The sequence below is a fragment of the Papilio polytes genome, unplaced genomic scaffold, assembly GCF_000836215.1.
Source record: "Papilio polytes unplaced genomic scaffold, Ppol_1.0 DF822289.1, whole genome shotgun sequence".
Classification (NCBI taxonomy): domain Eukaryota; kingdom Metazoa; phylum Arthropoda; class Insecta; order Lepidoptera; family Papilionidae; genus Papilio; species Papilio polytes.
The window spans coordinates 2,463,949-2,481,704 of NW_013526915.1; the positions used below are offsets into that span (position 1 = coordinate 2,463,949).

General features: G+C 33.8%; 3 protein-coding genes across 4 annotated transcripts in view; 1 reads left to right on the plus strand and 2 right to left on the minus strand.

Annotated features, from left to right (window-relative positions):
• LOC106106192 (serine/threonine-protein kinase LATS1-like) overlaps positions 1–2,153 on the plus strand; it is a 5,715-nt gene extending 3,562 nt beyond the window's left edge. Inside the window, exons 4-6 of the mRNA XM_013286739.1 lie at positions 2–321; positions 405–691; positions 795–2,153. Of these exons, the coding sequence (XP_013142193.1) occupies positions 2–321; positions 405–691; positions 795–1,214 (1,027 nt within the window). The 3' untranslated portion in view covers positions 1,215–2,153. The remainder of the gene's footprint in view (position 1; positions 322–404; positions 692–794) is intronic.
• An 81-nt stretch (positions 2,154–2,234) lies between these two features.
• LOC106106297 lies at positions 2,235–4,160 on the minus strand. 2 transcript variants are annotated; one of them, XM_013286860.1, is made up of 5 exons: positions 4,101–4,160; positions 3,152–3,409; positions 2,929–3,082; positions 2,584–2,839; positions 2,235–2,405 (listed from the first exon to the last, which is right to left on the minus strand). In XM_013286860.1, exons 1-5 carry the CDS (start codon positions 4,101–4,103, stop codon positions 2,309–2,311), a joined length of 768 nt encoding a protein of 255 aa, XP_013142314.1. In that variant the 5' UTR covers positions 4,104–4,160; the 3' UTR covers positions 2,235–2,308. The 2 variants fall into 2 exon arrangements, with proteins under 2 accessions (XP_013142314.1, XP_013142312.1); XM_013286858.1 differs by lacking the exon at positions 4,101–4,160 and adding an exon at positions 3,685–4,058.
• A 359-nt stretch (positions 4,161–4,519) lies between these two features.
• LOC106106292 (T-complex protein 1 subunit alpha) lies at positions 4,520–11,702 on the minus strand. Its single transcript, XM_013286853.1, has 10 exons — positions 11,539–11,702; positions 10,973–11,096; positions 10,648–10,765; positions 9,996–10,177; positions 9,282–9,546; positions 8,618–8,870; positions 8,209–8,299; positions 7,452–7,644; positions 6,712–6,852; positions 4,520–6,268 (listed from the first exon to the last, which is right to left on the minus strand). Exons 1-10 carry the CDS (start codon positions 11,609–11,611, stop codon positions 6,041–6,043), a joined length of 1,668 nt encoding a protein of 555 aa, XP_013142307.1. The 5' UTR covers positions 11,612–11,702; the 3' UTR covers positions 4,520–6,040.
• Between the last annotated feature and the right edge of the window lie 6,054 nt (positions 11,703–17,756).

Genomic DNA, 17,756 nt, shown 5'->3' on the forward strand with positions numbered 1-17,756 from the left:
AGGCGGATAACGAGTGGGTCGTCAAGTTGTACTACAGTTTTCAGGACAAGGACAATCTATACTTCGTCATGGACTACATCCCTGGGGGTGATCTAATGTCCTTGTTGATAAAGTTGGGGATATTCGAAGAGAATTTGGCGAGGTTTTACATCGCCGAGTTGACCTGTGCAGTGGAGAGTGTTCATAAAATGGGCTTCATCCACAGGGACATTAAACCCGATAATATTTTAATAGACCGAGATGGTCACATAAAGTTGACTGACTTCGGTCTGTGCACGGGATTCAGATGGACGCATAATTCTAAATACTATCAAAGAAATGGTAAGTTACTCTGATTTTAAATTTGATGATGTTATTGAATAATTAGTAAGGTTTTAAAATCAACAATTTCTTGTACTTGACAGATCACGGTCGGCAGGATTCGATGGATCCAGTGGATGGTGAGTGGGGAGCAATGGGGGAATGTCGTTGTCATCAGCTGAAGCCTTTAGAAAGGCGGCGCAAGCGCGAGCACCAGCGCTGTCTCGCTCACTCGCTGGTCGGTACACCAAACTACATAGCCCCTGAGGTGCTCCAGCGCACTGGGTACACGCAGCTCTGCGACTGGTGGTCAGTCGGTGTCATACTCTACGAAATGCTTGTCGGATCTCCACCTTTCCTCGCGTCTACACCCGCTGAGACGCAGTTAAAGGTGAGTTTTAAACTTTCAAGAAGATATTAAGTCTTCAAAAATATCATTTATTTAACAGATAATTTTAATAAATTTGTTAAAATATATTATTGTGAATTTCCAGGTGATAAATTGGGAAAGCACACTGCACATACCGGACGCGGCTAACTTGTCGCGGGAGAGTAAAGATCTCATCCTGCAATTGTGCTCCGGTCAGGACACGAGACTCGGGAAAGACGCCAACGAGGTGAAGCACCACCCATTCCTCAAAAGCATCGACTTCGAGAAGGGTTTGAGGAAGCAAGTCGCACCTTACATCCCCAGAATCGAGTACCCCACTGACACATCAAACTTTGACCCAATAGACCCCGACAAGCTTCGGAATTCTGGCAGTTCCGACTCAAACAAGTCTGACAGCGAGCTTCTAGATAACGGCAAGACCTTCCATGGCTTCTTTGAGTTCACCTTCCGAAGGTTCTTCGATGATGGCTACACGAACAAAATCAACCTGGACGATGACAACCAGGGCCCCGTGTATGTGTGAGCCGAGCCGCAGTGCAAACAGAGACACTGAGACTAACTTGTAGGATTTTTTTTACAAAGTGTGTGCCTTTGACTCTCTATATTACACTAGGAATTTTTTTTTGTAAACATAACGAATGTAACGTATTTAATTTTTTTAATCTTAAAGCCGTATTGTTAATAATCCCGGTGATAATGTTGTAATATTGTATCGTTATGTAATTGTAAGTGTAATCTTATTTTAATGTAATATAACAGATGGACAGTCGGACAGCCTGGGTCACTATGGTGCTTTTAGAGCGCGTCTCGCGTTCCGTTCACTGTATACTATTTTTGTAACTAGAGAAATTATTTATGATATAAGAACAATCATGCAAATTAGTGAATTGGTCACTATATTTTCTTATGTATTTATCGTGTTAGGTCGCTTGTGTGTTTGTTTATATAATTGTAAAACGTAACTTATGAAAGTCATTAACAGTTGTATTTTTGGAATTGCTGTATGTGATGTGATTTCAAAGTGCTTCCATATGGAGAATGTCAGATATGTGTGCCTTAACAATTTCTATGAAACTATTAATATTCAGATTTGATCGGATTGAACTTGTAGAGTGCAATAGCTATTTATTAACTCGGAATGTACTCTTGTGTTGAATTGTATTGGTGGTTTTAAAAGCGTACCAATGAAATTGCAATAGATCTTCTAGTTGAATATGTTGGAATATTGTTTTAAACTAACCTAAATTGTTTATATGTAGTGTGATTAGTAGGTATTTTAAATCGAACAAAACAGCCGAGCACCGTGATAGAGGCAAGTTTGTGTATCCTCAGACGAGTTGTAGCTTGTACAGTATAAACGAGTCACTTCACTTAAATTATGTGTTATCAAATGTAAATTGTTTTATTCTAAAAATGAAACATGCTTATAAGAAGTAAATGAGAAATAAAACATGGGAATTTTGTTGATTTTTTTGTTTAACCCTACAAAATATGTAACCTTTTTGTTTTTTTTTTCGTTGTACAAAGATAGTAAAACTATGGATAAGTTTTTTAATTTTTGAATTAAAGTTATCACCTCACCTTTTTAAATTACAATAAATAAAAAGTTATGCAAGGTCAATTTGGTAATAGTAAAAATTCTTGAATCTTCTTATTAAAATCTTCAGCATAACGAATGTGAATATTATGCTTTCCGTCTGGATATAAATGGATTCTGAAACAGTAAAAACTTAAATTAATGTTTCTCACACTTTTCATGTTGGCAACAAAGCCATTATGTGAAGTCACGGTACAATGAAATACTACAATGAAAGCAAAAAACATTGAATTTTATCAACAATCCTTCAAAGTTTTTAAAAGAACAGACAAATCAGTTATTTATAAATATTTACCTAGATCCTTCTATACGCGTATGAAGATATGATACATGTACATTGTCAACTAGAGGATCCTTTCCCCCGTGCAATATAAATGTGGGACAGCTAATGTCTTTTATGATCTCATTGCAAATGTTTCCATCTTGAGTTTGACCTATGGCCACCATACCATCTACCCATCTTGCCCAGTACTCTGCAAACTTCTCCTCTCCATAGGCTTCTATCATCGGTTCACGCATCTTAGCTGACCATGTTTTAACATCTCTAATCTCTGGTGAGAAATTTTAAATTCAGAAAAATGTTTGAAATGTTGAAAATACAATTTCCATTAGGGACAATAAACTGCGCTATAAAACTTACTTTTTAATGCTTCAACCTCATTTGGCAACATAAATGAATTGCTTCCCCATATCACAAGTTTATTCACCACACTTGGGTATTTTGCAGCTAAAATCATGCCACTTATTCCACCATCACTCCATCCTAATATCGAAGACTTTGGTATATTCAGTTGCTATCAACAAAAAAAAAGGTTTTACATCTGGCTTAAAATACTAATTGAATTGAATGATTATAATCGAACCTTAAGAAGCTCAGCGGCAACATCTGCATCTTTTTCATAAAAATCAGGAGTAAATTCCTTTTCTGGAGGTCTACTTTTGCCGTAACCCACAGGGTCCCATGCTAATATCGTAAATTTTTCTCTATTCAATCCTTCTATTTGAGGTTTGAAATCAGTCCATATTGTTCCCAGTGCGCCCGGCATACAAAATACATGATGTGGACCATTCCCCACTCGAACATAATTTATATTATAGTTGCCTACTTTAACTTTTTCTTCCTGAAAATAAGAATTTATTCTAATAATCTCAAGCAAAATCAGAGTATATTAGAAGTTTGCAGTTGCGAATTTTTAATATTGCGAACACTGGCGGCAAAGGAAAATAAAAGTGGTACTCCTTAATCCTGTTTAAATACAAATAGAAAAGTGGAAAATACATCTATTATTTTTGTTAACCACGATAGCAAAACTATATATAAATTATTACATTAATGCAGTTATACAATCAACATTAAATAGATTACGTACCTGGAAGATTATTAATATTTACATACCTTAGGAACAGCAGTGGATAAGAAAGCATTATGGAATTTTACAGGTCTAATTTTTGTAAAGTAATGTGTTCTGCTACTTAAAGTTAAGAGCATCTTATTTATTTTTACTCGAGACTGGGTGCTCTACAGTGCATTCATAACATATGATAAGAAACTTTATTTTGACATTTGTTATCAGCTAATAATTGAAACTTCTGCCCGGAAATGTAGATTAGTAGAGTACAATAACACTCAATGTTATTATTGTTGAAACATTATCGCTTTTGACTGTAATTATCACATTACTTAAGTGAAATGTGTTTTTTGTTAAATGCAAAACGGAAGGGTTTGGTCAGTTCGGGAATAGGGGTAATCGAAATTTTCATTGTGAAATTATTAATCGAATTAATAGTTATGGTTATGGTGTACTTACTGACCATACAGACCGTTTCTCTTTTTTTTTATTTTAAATCAAAATGTTAAGTTTCCATTTTCTAGAATAGATGTTTAATAACTATAGATTAAAATCTATTTTGCAAAACTATCGTTTGTCTCAATCCGAAAGATAATTTTTATATAATATAAATAAAAATAAAAGCTTTTTACTTAATTTCTTCTTTCTTACTATTTCATTAAATTACTTTATATTGCGGTTGTAAATCTACTATTGTCGGTAGAAAGTATAGTATATCCAGAGTATGTACAATAAAATGGTCACATTGGTGACATAATTTTGCTTTAAAATAAATATTCGCCAAGCCTGTTGTCATACTGCTTTTTACTACCGTAAGCACTGGATGATGGAATTCATTACTAGTACTAAGTTATAATTATAGGATAAAAAGGAAACAAAGTGTAGTATTAAAATTTATTTTATTATCAGTATCGACGGCACAGCGTCCTAGCGAGTTACAACCTAGTATTTAATGTTAAAAGCAAAGAAACCGAAACGTTACAATAATTTATAACTTATCAAGTGGAATTTTACTCCTTAACAATTTGCATTTATAACAAAGTTTGGTTATGAAAGTAAAACTTTTATTAAATAAAATACTGGCATTGTTCTCATAGCCCGAACTGTTTTGTTTTTTATCGATCTCTCATTACAGAAATCGACGATAAAATTACATTAGAATTAGAGCGCGAATTTTAAACAAATTCATGTGTAATCAATGGGTGTTTTTTTATTCCTAATCCTAAGTTTATTCAAACAAATTGAATTCCTAATTGGTATTTTCCATATTTTCAGCTGGTTAGTAATCCTCTCTATCATTTCCTGAAATTAGTTATAATGGATAATTAAATGAAGGTCGATCAAGATATGTATGGGTAATAATTGTGATGAAAAAATGGGACCAAATAGTAACTATTCTGTATCAAAAAACTAAATCACGCAAATCGCATCATGAATCTCAGAGTAACCGATGTACAGTAGGGTATCTGGCGGCGTTCCACTTTAAAAGCTAGAATCGAATGAACATTTTGAAATGAGATGTGGAACAAAAACCAATAAAATACAGCTTATATATGTATCTGTATGTTTTGTTTATTAATACATGGGTAGAATATTTTAATTTTTATCCCTTCGATTGCATTAACATTCACCAACTATCAAATTTGTTATTTGTAGGTAGAAGAGGAATTTGTCTTATTGCAATAAGGCAATTCTTCCCGAAGAGAAACACCGCTGGATTCCTCGGCTATACATAAGAAAGCAATCGAATTGAATATTTCTTCTTTGTTTATGTTGGTCAAATAATTAACTGCGTTAATAACACACTGGACCATCATGAGTAAGAATTAGATATCCCAATATTTGCCATACATAATTAAAATATACAAAATAAGAGTTTGGTTCATATCAAGGCACAAGTGACAAGCTATTTTATATCGTCAGGCTTTGAGAACAGATTACTTTAAGGTTATATTTCTTAACATGTAATATAATATTATAGTTAGTATGTTTGTTTGTTAGCATGTTTGACAGTTTACAACTATAAAGTAAATATATGATATTCCTTATTTTTAAGAAATATAACTTCAAAGTAGTTTTACATTTTCAAAGAAATTCACAATACAAACATATATTTGACATACATAACAGCTAGAAAAGTAAGGAAAAAACCAGTTTACCAGAAAACTCACATTAAGACACAATTTACTACAATAACTTCAGTACAATCGTCTCTTAAAACCATAGACAAATGTCACGAACCATAAAATACATAGACTATGGAACTTTACATCAAATACATTTTTTGTACAAAAATATATGAAACTTGTGACGTTAAGAATATAAAAGAACTAAAACTCACTGTAAGAAAAGCATTAAGCACTAAATGAAACAGTTCACTCCGAACAAACAGAATTTAGACCATTAATCCAATTCCCCGGCGTTACAAGCGTCTTCATAACTCTTACCCTTCTGTTCAGGGTCCAGTTTAATGAGGTCATCAATACGTAAGATAGTAATGGCCGCTTCAGTTGCAAATTTAAGAGATTTGATCTTAGATATCGCTGGCTCTATCACTCCGGCAGCTAAGTTATCACGGAGTGTTCCCTCTGTTAGGTCCAGACCTACATATTTCAAGTTTGCGTGTTCCACCTGTACAAATTTTAAAGTTTTTAAACATGTGATTCCATAAATATATTTATACACTGTCTTATAGTTGAAAGAGATAATGAATTGACAAGGTTAATACAGAGGGAATCTATTTTTTTACCTACATAAACATTGAACGGAGTACAAAATCTTTTTCAGCATTAGAATGCTATAATCTTGACTATCTCAATACTCAATCACATCGGGCAAAAGATTTATAACTTAAATATTTTACATTAATTTTTATGACTGTTGTCAACCCTAAGTTATAGATAGATATACATGTAAATTACTTTTAAACGTAGAAAAACAATAAAATGATAGAATACTTTATCATACTTCGACTACATAGCTTAATATCAGGTGGGTTTGTGGAAAAGCACTAGCTACATTATCCTACCAAATATAAATATCTGTGTGAATCCGTGTGAAACTGCTAGTGTTACCTTAGTCTGCGATGAGTTGTGGTACGCCCTGAGCTTGGCGACGAGGTCAGTGGCGTCGCGCGCCGCGTTCACCGCCAGCGTCTTCGGGATCACCAGCAGGGACTGCGCAAACGACGCGATCGCCAGCTGCTCGCGGGAACTCTGCAATACACAGTTATAGAAATAACTATTTTATACTAGCTTTTGTCCGCGTGAAATTAAAAAAAAAGTTCTTCCAGATTGTCCTCTATGTTTATGCCAAATTTCATATCTGTTCAGCAGTCGAGGCAAAAAATTCTAACTAACATTCAGTTGTTCATCCATCTAACTTTCGGATTTATAATATTAGTATGAATTACGATTTTAGATGTAGCCATTGTTAGTCCTTTAAATTGTCGTTGTAGTCATGTTTGAGAATTTTTATCCCACTTTGTCACACATTTTATTCTAGTCTATTTTACTATTCACTTCTCATCTCATTTTATTGGGCGATTCTCGCGCCAGTCTGGCTCTATGGGATTTTTTCCTTTTGGTCTGATTGAAGCCAAATAATTGACTCAATGGGGAAAAAACTTATGGGTTCGACTGATTACAGTGCTCAGGGAAACACTAACTAAAATCAATTGCAGAGACAGCACATTCATAATATTTAAATTCAGAAGCGAAACATGGTCATCCTGTTATGTCCTAAGGCACGATATTTTGGCAAGATAATCTGTTGATTATTGAGTGTTTCTGAAGCTATTAAGGTTGGAACTTACCAGTGTTGTAGCGAAGTTATCAAGATATATAGAGAGTGCTGCGTCCACAGCGCCGCCGCCGGCCAGCACGCGGCCCGACTCCAGCACGCGGCGCACCGCGCACAGCGCGTCGTGTGCGGAGCGCTCCATCTCGTCGCAGTACGCGTCTGTGGGGCCGCGTAGGATGATCGACGCTGCCGTACGACCTGCTGGACTGGAATGGCACATGGTTAATGCGGTTAACACTGGCCCAGTACAATAGGCGACACATGACGCCAAATAGAGACAATTTATATTTGTATACTATCTATATGTACTAATATTTTAAAGACAAAAGATTTTTATTTCTGTATTTTTGTATGTATTCGATACACGTTAAAACTACTGGACCGATTTTAAAAATTCTATCACCATTAGATAGGTAATTTATCTGTTAGTAACATAGGCCATATTTTTTATTCCACGCGGGCGAAGTCACGAGCAACAGCTAGTTACTACATTAACTAGTTACTATGTACTATATAATAAATATTCCGTATTGAACATTTACGATGGACTGTTTACACCGAGTCAATTCACAGTCCAGTTATGAAGTGCTACTGACCAACTGTACTGGCCAAGTGTGAACCATGCTTAAGCTATGAGCTGCCACTTTCGATACAAAGACGTTGTCTAGAGGGCAAAAAGGTAGCTGCCTCTTTGAAGGATGAAAAAATGCAAAATAAATCTTTTAACAACAATATAGCCATGATGGATTATAATAATATTTTCAACTTACCCCTTAATAAGAATAAGTTGATCATCACAGATTTCTTCCTGGACAACTTCTGCTGCTTCACCAATCATGCTCGGCTCAAATACTTCTTCACCTGGAAAAAAACACAACCAGAAAATTATATTCTATTATTTCAATAAGCAGAAATAAAACAACTTTAACCATGTAATAAAATAATGACATCAATTAAAAATATATTAACATAACATGGCAGTAACATTTTCATTTGGAAAATTGAAATGTTTCAGGGTATTTGTTACTAATAAAAAAACTTAATAAACAGACTACATGTTCCAGACTATTATATATATGTGCTAAATTTAATTGAGATTATTGGAGCAGTTCTAGAGATAACTTCTACCATCTCTACTTTCTCATTTATGATATTAGTAAGGAATCCAAATTATCTTACCTTCCATATTAGTTAAGGAAGTAAGATATGCAGCGCCTGTGGCTTTCGCGATTCTCTTCAAGTCAGACTTCTTGCAGCGCCTCACTCCCATAGCACCGGCTTCCACGAAGTACTTGAGGCAGAGGTCGTCAATACCTCCGGTGCAGAGGATCACGTTCACACCCGTACTCAATATCTTGTTTAACCGCTCCTTTGTTATATCTAACTCACGAGCGCGGATCGCGTCTAGTTTCTCAGGGTCTGTCACTAATACCTGAGAAATAAAATTATTTTTAAACACTCTCTGTCTAATGTTTCTTGACTAGCTTTCGCCCGCGACTCCGTCCGCGTAGAATAAAAAAAAAAACAAAAGTAAGTAGCTTATGTATTCTTCCAGACTAAACTCTACATCTATACCAAATTTCATCGAAATATGTTCAGCTGTTTAGGCTACAAACTCTAACAAACATCCATCCATCCATCTAAACTTTTACATTTAAAATATTAGTACTTTTATAAGAACTTTACATGTTCAAATATGAATTTTGTGCATTGTAAACTACAAAACTGAACTAATTTCTTACTGCTTTCATGTGTTTGCAAAATTACCTAGACCACAACTGTTCAATTTAAAATTCTCAATCAAGTAAAAATAATAAAACAGAGATCTTTAGTTTAAACTTACTTGAACTCCAAGTTTCATTTTAGTCTTCTGTAATGAGAAATCGAGACAAGCTATCTTTGCGTTAAGAATCTTTTTAGGCATAGCTTGTGATGCTACTGTACAGTTGAGGGCATAACCTTTCACCAGCACACTCTCCCGGGCACTTCGGCCATGTGCTTTTAAGATATTGACAGCCTTGATCGGATAGATAGCATTGCCTTTAGCATCTGTTGTTTTGATAGCCTGTGCTGCATCAACAACCATCTCCGAGAAGAAATCTGCATCACTATTTGAAATGTTAAGAAAATTCTTAGACAACAAAATATGAAATAACAAGTTTATGTCATGCATGTGTGCTTGAATCCCACTTAAGTTAAAATAAAAAGTAATATGAGATATATTCCTAGTTGTTCCAAGTAAAATAGTGGTTAGTTTCACTTGTCACTTAAACCTAATTCTATGACAGTTAAATTATGCTCATGATGAAATTAGCCTGGCATAACTACAAGTCTTGACACAGTTGTACTCCTGTTTATTTTACATTCATATATACCAAATTTTCTTGGTCAAGAATAACTTTTATGTTAATTCTATAAAAAAAGCTGTTTACATTTACTCTTCCATTACAAAATAATATTCTTTTGAAGAACATACTTGGTTTCTGTAAAGCTAAAGTTGAGGAGCATTGATATACAACATAAATTAACATAGAATGAAATAATTTTAAAAGGATACGCTCCAATAAGCTTGGAAGACATTGTAGTCTTAGCGACATTGACAATGGAAGAGCGACCAAGTGTCTCCACACTGACAGTTAGGTTGTCTTGGATGTACTTAACAGCCTCCTTGCACGCCAGCCTGTACCCGGAGATCACACTGGTTGGGTGGATCTTGTTCTTTACTAATTCATCTGCACTCTGAAATAAAACAATAAGACTGTCAACTCTAAAGGGTAGAAGGATAGTTTTTTACATTCTTTTTTTTTTATCCTTTTCCTACTGAGATTGGCAAATTATCTATTGATAAATCAGCTGTTACATCGATACACACCCATCTAAAACATATCTTTTCTCATAATCTTTTGTCTTTCAATAAATTATTTCTGTTTCTATTCCTTTACCTTTGTACAAATTACTTTGGCATTTAATTTAACATTGTTAGTCTGAAATAACACCTTTTGCATGAATAATTAATGTTCACCCAGTGTCAAACCACACAGAAGATATGTGACAAATATAAATAATTCCACATTATGTCTGTGTTTGCAAGCTAAAGGCCCAATTTTAGTCCTCTTTTACTCTTCCTTCCCTTTTTTTACAATGAAAGAAGAAGTGAATTTAGTGTTGGGTAGACACATAAGACACATAAGTATAGATACTGAGCATACCTTGAGCAGCTCAGCTGCAATTATGACTACAGTAGTGGTGCCATCTCCAACCTCCTCATCCTGAAGATGAGCCAGCTCTACCAGCACTTTTGCTGCTGGATGCTCAACCTCTAGCATTCTGGAAATTTTGTGAACATAAATAATGATAGTGATGTAAGTGCGTATAGTAATTACTAAAATCACAGTAGAGTCAGTTTGAGTAAAGAATTTTTGCAGGAAAATGTTACAAGTTTGTTAAAATTAAAAATGTTAATAATCATTAATTACAGTATACTTTCAGCTGTGGAAACTCATAAGGATGCCTAAAACATGTTATCTTACTCACTTTAGAATAGTGGCTCCATCATTAGTGACAGTAACATCTCCAATGTCATCAACCAACATCTTGTCTAAACCCACCGGACCTAGTGAGCTCTTCACTATGTTAGCTATAGCAGCAGCTGCCATCACTGGAAGAAAGGAAAACATCAACAACCATTGATTGAAATTCCTTTGGACAAGGATGGTATTGTTTTAGAATACTCCAAGAGAATTTACATTTATAATGCGTTTTTTAAATTACATCTGAAAGGCAAAGACTAAAATACCATTAAAATCAAAGCTTGTTAGCCTTTAGTTGTATTCAGGCGTACTTAAATGTACATAATTTTAAATAAATGTCGTGAAAATTGAACAAAAAGGTTATTTATATTGTTTATAAAATATACTTAAATACCAGTAAAAAATTAAGTTACAGAATGATTATTTCTGATATGATGTAACATTTAACATTAAAAGAATAGTTAAATTCTCTTATTTTTAGAAATTATTTCTACTTTTAGAACCATATGAGGCAGTGCATGTGATCTACCGGGTTCTACCTCATGTGAGTTTTACAGCGATCAAACTTACCATTTTGAGTTCTGACTGGTGCTCCGGAGAATCTAGTCCCTGCAACGGACAAAGGTGCGGCGAGTGTAGACATATTTTGGTTTATTTCACACAAAATTCACAAAAATTCGCTCGTCACACTTTTCTGATTCTCGAAAAAGATGGAACAATGTTGCAATATTTAAAAAAGTGATGACACATGGGTTGTTTATTGCCAGTACGTTTTGAAATACAGATAATAGATATCTTTCAAAATACTTTATCTCCACTTTTTTTAAATAAGTTCCGTAAAATCAATACTTAAAAACTTTACTTAAATAAAAAAAAATTACAAGTCGGTCGTAGACTTCGTCGAGTAGTAGATCGCGTAGTCGGCAGATCATTTAGTAAAGTAGTTGATAGAGTACTTGGTCAACTAGTTGGCTGAGAACCTTCATCCAAATGAACGATCAGTAGGAATTAGAAAGATACAATTAATCGTCTAGGTTGAATTGTGGAAGTTGGGATATAAACTTCCATATTATGTATGACACATATTAATTTTGTTACTAGTATTAACAAAATAAATAATTGTTCATAAACTTGAATATTGTTCATAAGAGTCCGTAAGCTTGCAAATTAAGGACAAATATAAAATTACTTTCTCGGATCATTCTTGATTGTTGTTAAAGAACAAAATAATAAAACGATTTTAATTTGTCAAAGAAACAAATTGTAAACATATAACGAATTTCTTTATCAGATTACATTCGTGTCTAGTTCATATAAAGCCGCGGTTTACGACAATTCGACGGGCTAAGCCAATAAACGACAGAAATGTTTCGAGATCCCGACGTTCATTGTAATGCCCCGCAGCGAGTGTCGCATCCATACTCGAGCTTAATCTCATTTCGTTCACTAAGGGTGCGATAAGGCTCCGTGCAAAACAAATCGCAACTACCCGCGCAGGCGTCAGAAACTGTCACGCACGCGTATTTTTGCGTCAGTCGCGCGCCGAACGCTACCGCAAACGTAGGGCTGTGCCACCCTTGCAAATCGCGCTTTTACCTCGCGATAAATGGCGCCCAAATTGGGACTACGCTGACGCGTGGTAAGTGATATTAACAGTAAGGATATTTTAAATTATCTGAGCAGTCATTAAGGTTTAAGATGTGTGAGTGGTCCATGCAGTCTCCGTACGTGTGGGCGTGGTAAGACGTCGCTGTAGAGGGCGCGAGTGTCGGGCCTGATAACATAAGTCAACAAAGTCTAACATTATATAAACTGTTTAACAGAATGAGTGGAAGGTAAAAAAAAGTTGCTATCGATTTTCTTTATATTAAGTTTCTGATCTTCCCGCAATAAAAGAGTATATAAAAATACTGCAATACAGATATACAAATTGTTTGCATATTGTTGAAATATGGGAAGTGTATTTAATTTCTTAAGTTTTCTACCGTTGAAGAAAATTAATTTAAGTAATTAGCTATCGATTATGTTAAAAATGTAGAATTAATAAAGTTTTATTCCAGTATCTATATTAAAAATAAACAACTCAGTTCAATTAACACGTTTTAAGTTAGATTTTTAAAAATAATTATATAAATAATGTAAAAATATACTTTATGTTCAGAAATACAGACAATAAAATTATTGTCTAAAATTAAAATATAATTAATGTAAAATCTATAACGATAACTTTATAATAATTATGAAATTTCTTTTGTTTATTTATTCAAGCTGTGCTAATTATTTGTAGCTTTAGCGACAATTTAAAACAACAATACCTATCAGCTGTGCGGGACGTCTTGGTTAATTTTTAGCATCTGCGCAAATGCAGAGGCCAGAGGCGTCCTTTCTTCAGTCGTCTCTTTTCCTCTAACCCTTAGGGTACTATTAATGCAATTACTAAATGATTATTTGAAACAGATTATTGACTAAACATTGACTAAGAAGACAACATAACCTATAGATAAGACTAGTTTTAAAATGTAAACAACAATTTTTTATGAATAACTTTTCACACTGAAGTCTAATTCTGTTACATTATAAAAATAAAAGGAAATTGTGTAGGTGGATGTACCATAGATTAACTATTTACTTTATATCAGAATAAAAATTTATTTTTCCTCTCTACATTTTGTATTCATTGAAACAATTTTACCTTAAATGTTGTTTTTCTTTGTCATAAATAATGTTTCATAGATAAAAAATCTCTGCAATTTGTGAACGTAATATTTATTTACAAGCAACTTTCTTCCATTTGAGTGCATTAGCATTTAAATGGAACTGGCCGTCAGTTTTTCGTGACCCGAAGTACCGGCCCGCGTTAAAAGCTCTCCACTTCCTTATTTATACGGTCAATTCGGAAACGAAAAAGTAGGTTAGTGTTAATAAATATTGCGTATACGAAACTTATGTAACTTTACGCGTTACAGTAAAACTGCAGTTAACTTTTTATTATATTTTTTTTTTACCAAAAATGTCTATTGAATGTCTATGGTTAACGGAATATTGGCAGCCATTATTATTTCTGCCAGAAGAAAAAATTAAGCGGTTATGGTAATGGCAAGAGTGTAGTAAGTTTTTGGGTTCTGCTGATAGGTAACTCTAAACAACTCAGCTTGTAATAAAACCCCAGCAATTTTTTAAATTGCATAAATAGAAACCCATGGTTATGCCTGGTTCACAGTTGGCTTTTATAATTGGAGAGTAGCCCCCAATAACTAGCGTAATCTAAACACTAATTTGTGCCAGTGAGTCCATACAAGCCATTCCTGACCTGCGCTATTGTACTGGCCAAGTGTAAATCCGGAATTAGGTTATTTTGACTGACATTTGACAGAGGAGACCGCCAATAGCGAAACAACACCGCAAATCAACGTGAAAACTTCTGTCTAGTTAGAAATAAACTTTATAACGCTGTTAATGAAATAACGATTTTAGTTACACCGTGGATTTTCTCTGATAAAACATTTAAATAAAAATAAATCACCTCTTGTTTATTCAGGGATTTGTCGACAGTAGAAACGGTCCTTAATAGTTAAATATTAACATTATTAGTTACTTTACAGTTAAATCTCAATCAATTACTCTGGAGCTCTGTATTAAAAAAACCCACCGTGAAGTTTAGCAACAATTCCGTTTTTAACCATTTTATGGAAAAAAGGGTCTATGTTGGAATCAGACAAAATGGCGTTAAAATTAAAACGAGTCGCAGAAATTATTTTTTTAAATTCGTAAGGTTGCATTAAAACAAAGCATTCGTGAAGGAATTGAAGAAAAATGTGCACTTGTGCACGCAGTGAAAGCCTTTTGTCGGGACGAGGAGGGCTCTTGTATCCCTCCTGCCCCACTGCCACACTCGGGTTATAGTTTATTTTACGAGTACTCTACAATGAAAGTGTTTTTATTTCGTAAAAATCATTCATCATGAAAACAAAAGCGTTTAACTATTCTGATATGTATATATTATGTAGTCACCTAAAGTAAAAAAGAATTGAAATAAATACGCATGTATTTTAGATTTATGTCTCTCATCGAATCTCTATCAATCGTTGCGTTTGTCTAAATGGCCTATAACCATCTTTATTATCTGTGCTTTGATTTGTAGGAAGATTTATTCAAATCCGATTAGCACTTCTTGAGATAAACACACACAAACTTTTAATCAGTTAATCTATGAGATCAAGCTTGAATGTTTTGGATTAAACTGCTGAGTAATTTATTCCTCGTCTTTTCTTATATGCGGAGACATGTTTCTTAGAAAACATCCTTAGCATTTCACGTTTTAAATTTGAAATCGTGTCTCCATAACGTTCATACTTTTCTGAAAAGATTTAGTTGAAAGAATATTTCATTTGGATTTATATTTTGTCAGAGTATTTTTATAATAGGATTGTGGAGTTCATGAAATTGTACAATGTTAACAAATAAATAAATTCCTTTATTTTATTTGACCATAGATTATACAATACTGTGGTAGGCTTTTGACCTCTTTTTTACGAGAAGATGAGCAATGCAACTCGAATTATATGATTTTAATCTGATTATTGCATAGGTTTTGATAATTTAATTTTATAGAGATAATCGCAGTATATTGGATATCTTTTCTGTTTCTATATTTGTAAAGAAAAATAATTATATCCTACATTATAGGTACAGATTGGTACAAGAATGCGACTGTGAAGTTGTTGATTAAATTCCGGGACGGGCGCTCAGCTTTAATTAAACATTTCTCTATAGAGTTAACTTGTACGGGAATAACTTATTAACTGGCAACGAAAACGTTGATTTTGTTTGTGTTTTATTTCCTACTAGCTGTTCCCGTACGACTTCGTCCGCATAGGAATTATAAGAAATTTTATTTTATTGTTTGTCAAATTATCAATAGCAAATGTCAAAATGACATGACATGACAAATATTATAACGAAGAAAAATTTGTCTTTTTGGATTTTTGTATGTATAGAATTAACTCAAAAACAACTGAACCGATTTCAAAATTCTTGCACCGTTAAAAAGCTATGTTATCACTTATTAACAAGGGCTATATTTTTACCTTTTTTTTATTTTTAGCTAATGTAATTGCTAATTAACATTATTTTGACATATCACAGTTAATTATTTTTTTTTATAAAAGAAAGGGCAAACGAGAAGGGCATTATTGTAACCCTGTTCATATCTATAGTTAGTTCGTAATAGTTACTTATACAGTCTTAGCTTATTTACGTCTTTTAAAATAGTCCTTTTATTGTTAACAATACTTTTCAAATATACGTAGTGAATAGAACTATGTCAAACAAGTTATCCCTTGAAAGCGGCCTTTTGTACCAAGGAAATTACTGTGAAATTTCCCGTAGCGTTACAGGGTTAGATGAATATTATAGCGATGCGGCGGAGTTGCCAGTTTGAATTATTTATCCTAGCATATCGACATAGATTCCAAGTTAGCCCGCCTAATTGTATCAGTTGAACTTTCTAAAATCAATTACATGAAAAGTAATTGAAAGTACATACTACGTCTAAATTATAACCTTTTAGAACGAATCGCTCGTAATGAAGTGAATATTCATTTTATCTTTATTGGCAGTTAAAATGGCCACCTCTTGTTTTCGCCTTAAATTCAGCAGTTTTTTAGGTGTAATTGTAAAGCATTTTAATAGAGCAATTAACATCATGGAATGCTTAATCAACGCTTGCTTGGTGCTTTTTAATTATTCGGTAACGGTAGGCACCCTAGAGGGCTGGCAACATTAGCAACAATTCTTTTAATTTCCCGTAAAAGTTGCTTCTTATTCTTGATAAATACTGACAGAGTAGTAGTGGTCTAATACATGTGTGAAGACATTTATAGTCACAGTTATGTACCTCAGGACGATTCTTTTTAGTATAAACAGCCAAAAATGTTATAAAATACAATGTTAATTTCAGACGAAGTCGCGGGAAACAATGTTTTCTAATAAAATAGTAGTTTAAAAACTAAAGCTAATTAACCAATTTTTAAATGGCAAAGCTGGTAAAATCTGTTTATTATTACTGGCAACCCTATAGACTAGCGTTCTCATTGTTTCCTTAATGAAGGAGCGTCTCGCACAGCCCTGGGTAATCATAGCCTCATTGCTTTGTGCAGCGGTCAGCATAATTCTTTCTTTTCTATAAACCCTTTACTTAGTGCGTTATTTTGCCTTAACATTAAGTTAGAATTAGCAAGCTAAGTTTAATTCTGTTTAAGCCAAATTTTGTGATAATCATACTTGTAAAGACACTGGTATATTATTTTTAAGTAAATAATTAACATGTTTTCTTTTTAATCTTAATCATACTAATATTAAAAAAGGCGAAAGTTTAGATGGATGGATGTTTGTTAGAGTTTGTAGCGTAAACGGCTGAACAGATTTCGATGCAGTTTAGGATAGATGTAAATGATAGTCTGGAAGAACACATACGCTACTCACTTTTGTTATTTTTTGTAATTCCACGCGGACGGAGTGGTGGGCGAAAGCTAGTAATGTTATAAATGGGAAAGTTTAGATGGATGGATAAATAATTGAATCTTTCGTTTCCGTGACTATATCAGATATCTAACAGCTACACAAAATGTTATCATTAGAAATAAATAAATAAATAAATAAGGGATAGCTTTAAGCGATATACGATGTAAGGGTTGATAATAAATGTTTTATGCATCAAGTCGGGACGCCAGCCGAATGTATTCACAAACGAGGCATTACTGAACGAAATTCTTATCGGCTTGTGGAAA

What these genes read in the sequence shown, in the direction of transcription:
- LOC106106297 (XM_013286858.1), bottom strand. Translation starts at nt 3,777, where the DNA reads ATGCTCTTAACTTTAAGTAGCAGAACACATTACTTTACAAAAATTAGA. An exon ending in TATCCACTGCTGTTCCTAAG is followed by an intron (nt 3,410 to 3,684) that starts GTATGTAAATAT and finishes TCTTATTTTCAG; the next exon opens with GAAGAAAAAGTTAAAGTAGG. An exon ending in ACGCGTATAGAAGGATCTAG is followed by an intron (nt 2,406 to 2,583) that starts GTAAATATTTAT and finishes TTACTGTTTCAG; the next exon opens with AATCCATTTATATCCAGACG.
- LOC106106292 (XM_013286853.1), bottom strand. Translation starts at nt 11,611, where the DNA reads ATGTCTACACTCGCCGCACCTTTGTCCGTTGCAGGGACTAGATTCTCC. An exon ending in AAATGAAACTTGGAGTTCAA is followed by an intron (nt 8,871 to 9,281) that starts GTAAGTTTAAAC and finishes TTTATTTCTCAG; the next exon opens with GTATTAGTGACAGACCCTGA. An exon ending in CAACTTATTCTTATTAAGGG is followed by an intron (nt 7,645 to 8,208) that starts GTAAGTTGAAAA and finishes GTGCCATTCCAG; the next exon opens with TCCAGCAGGTCGTACGGCAG.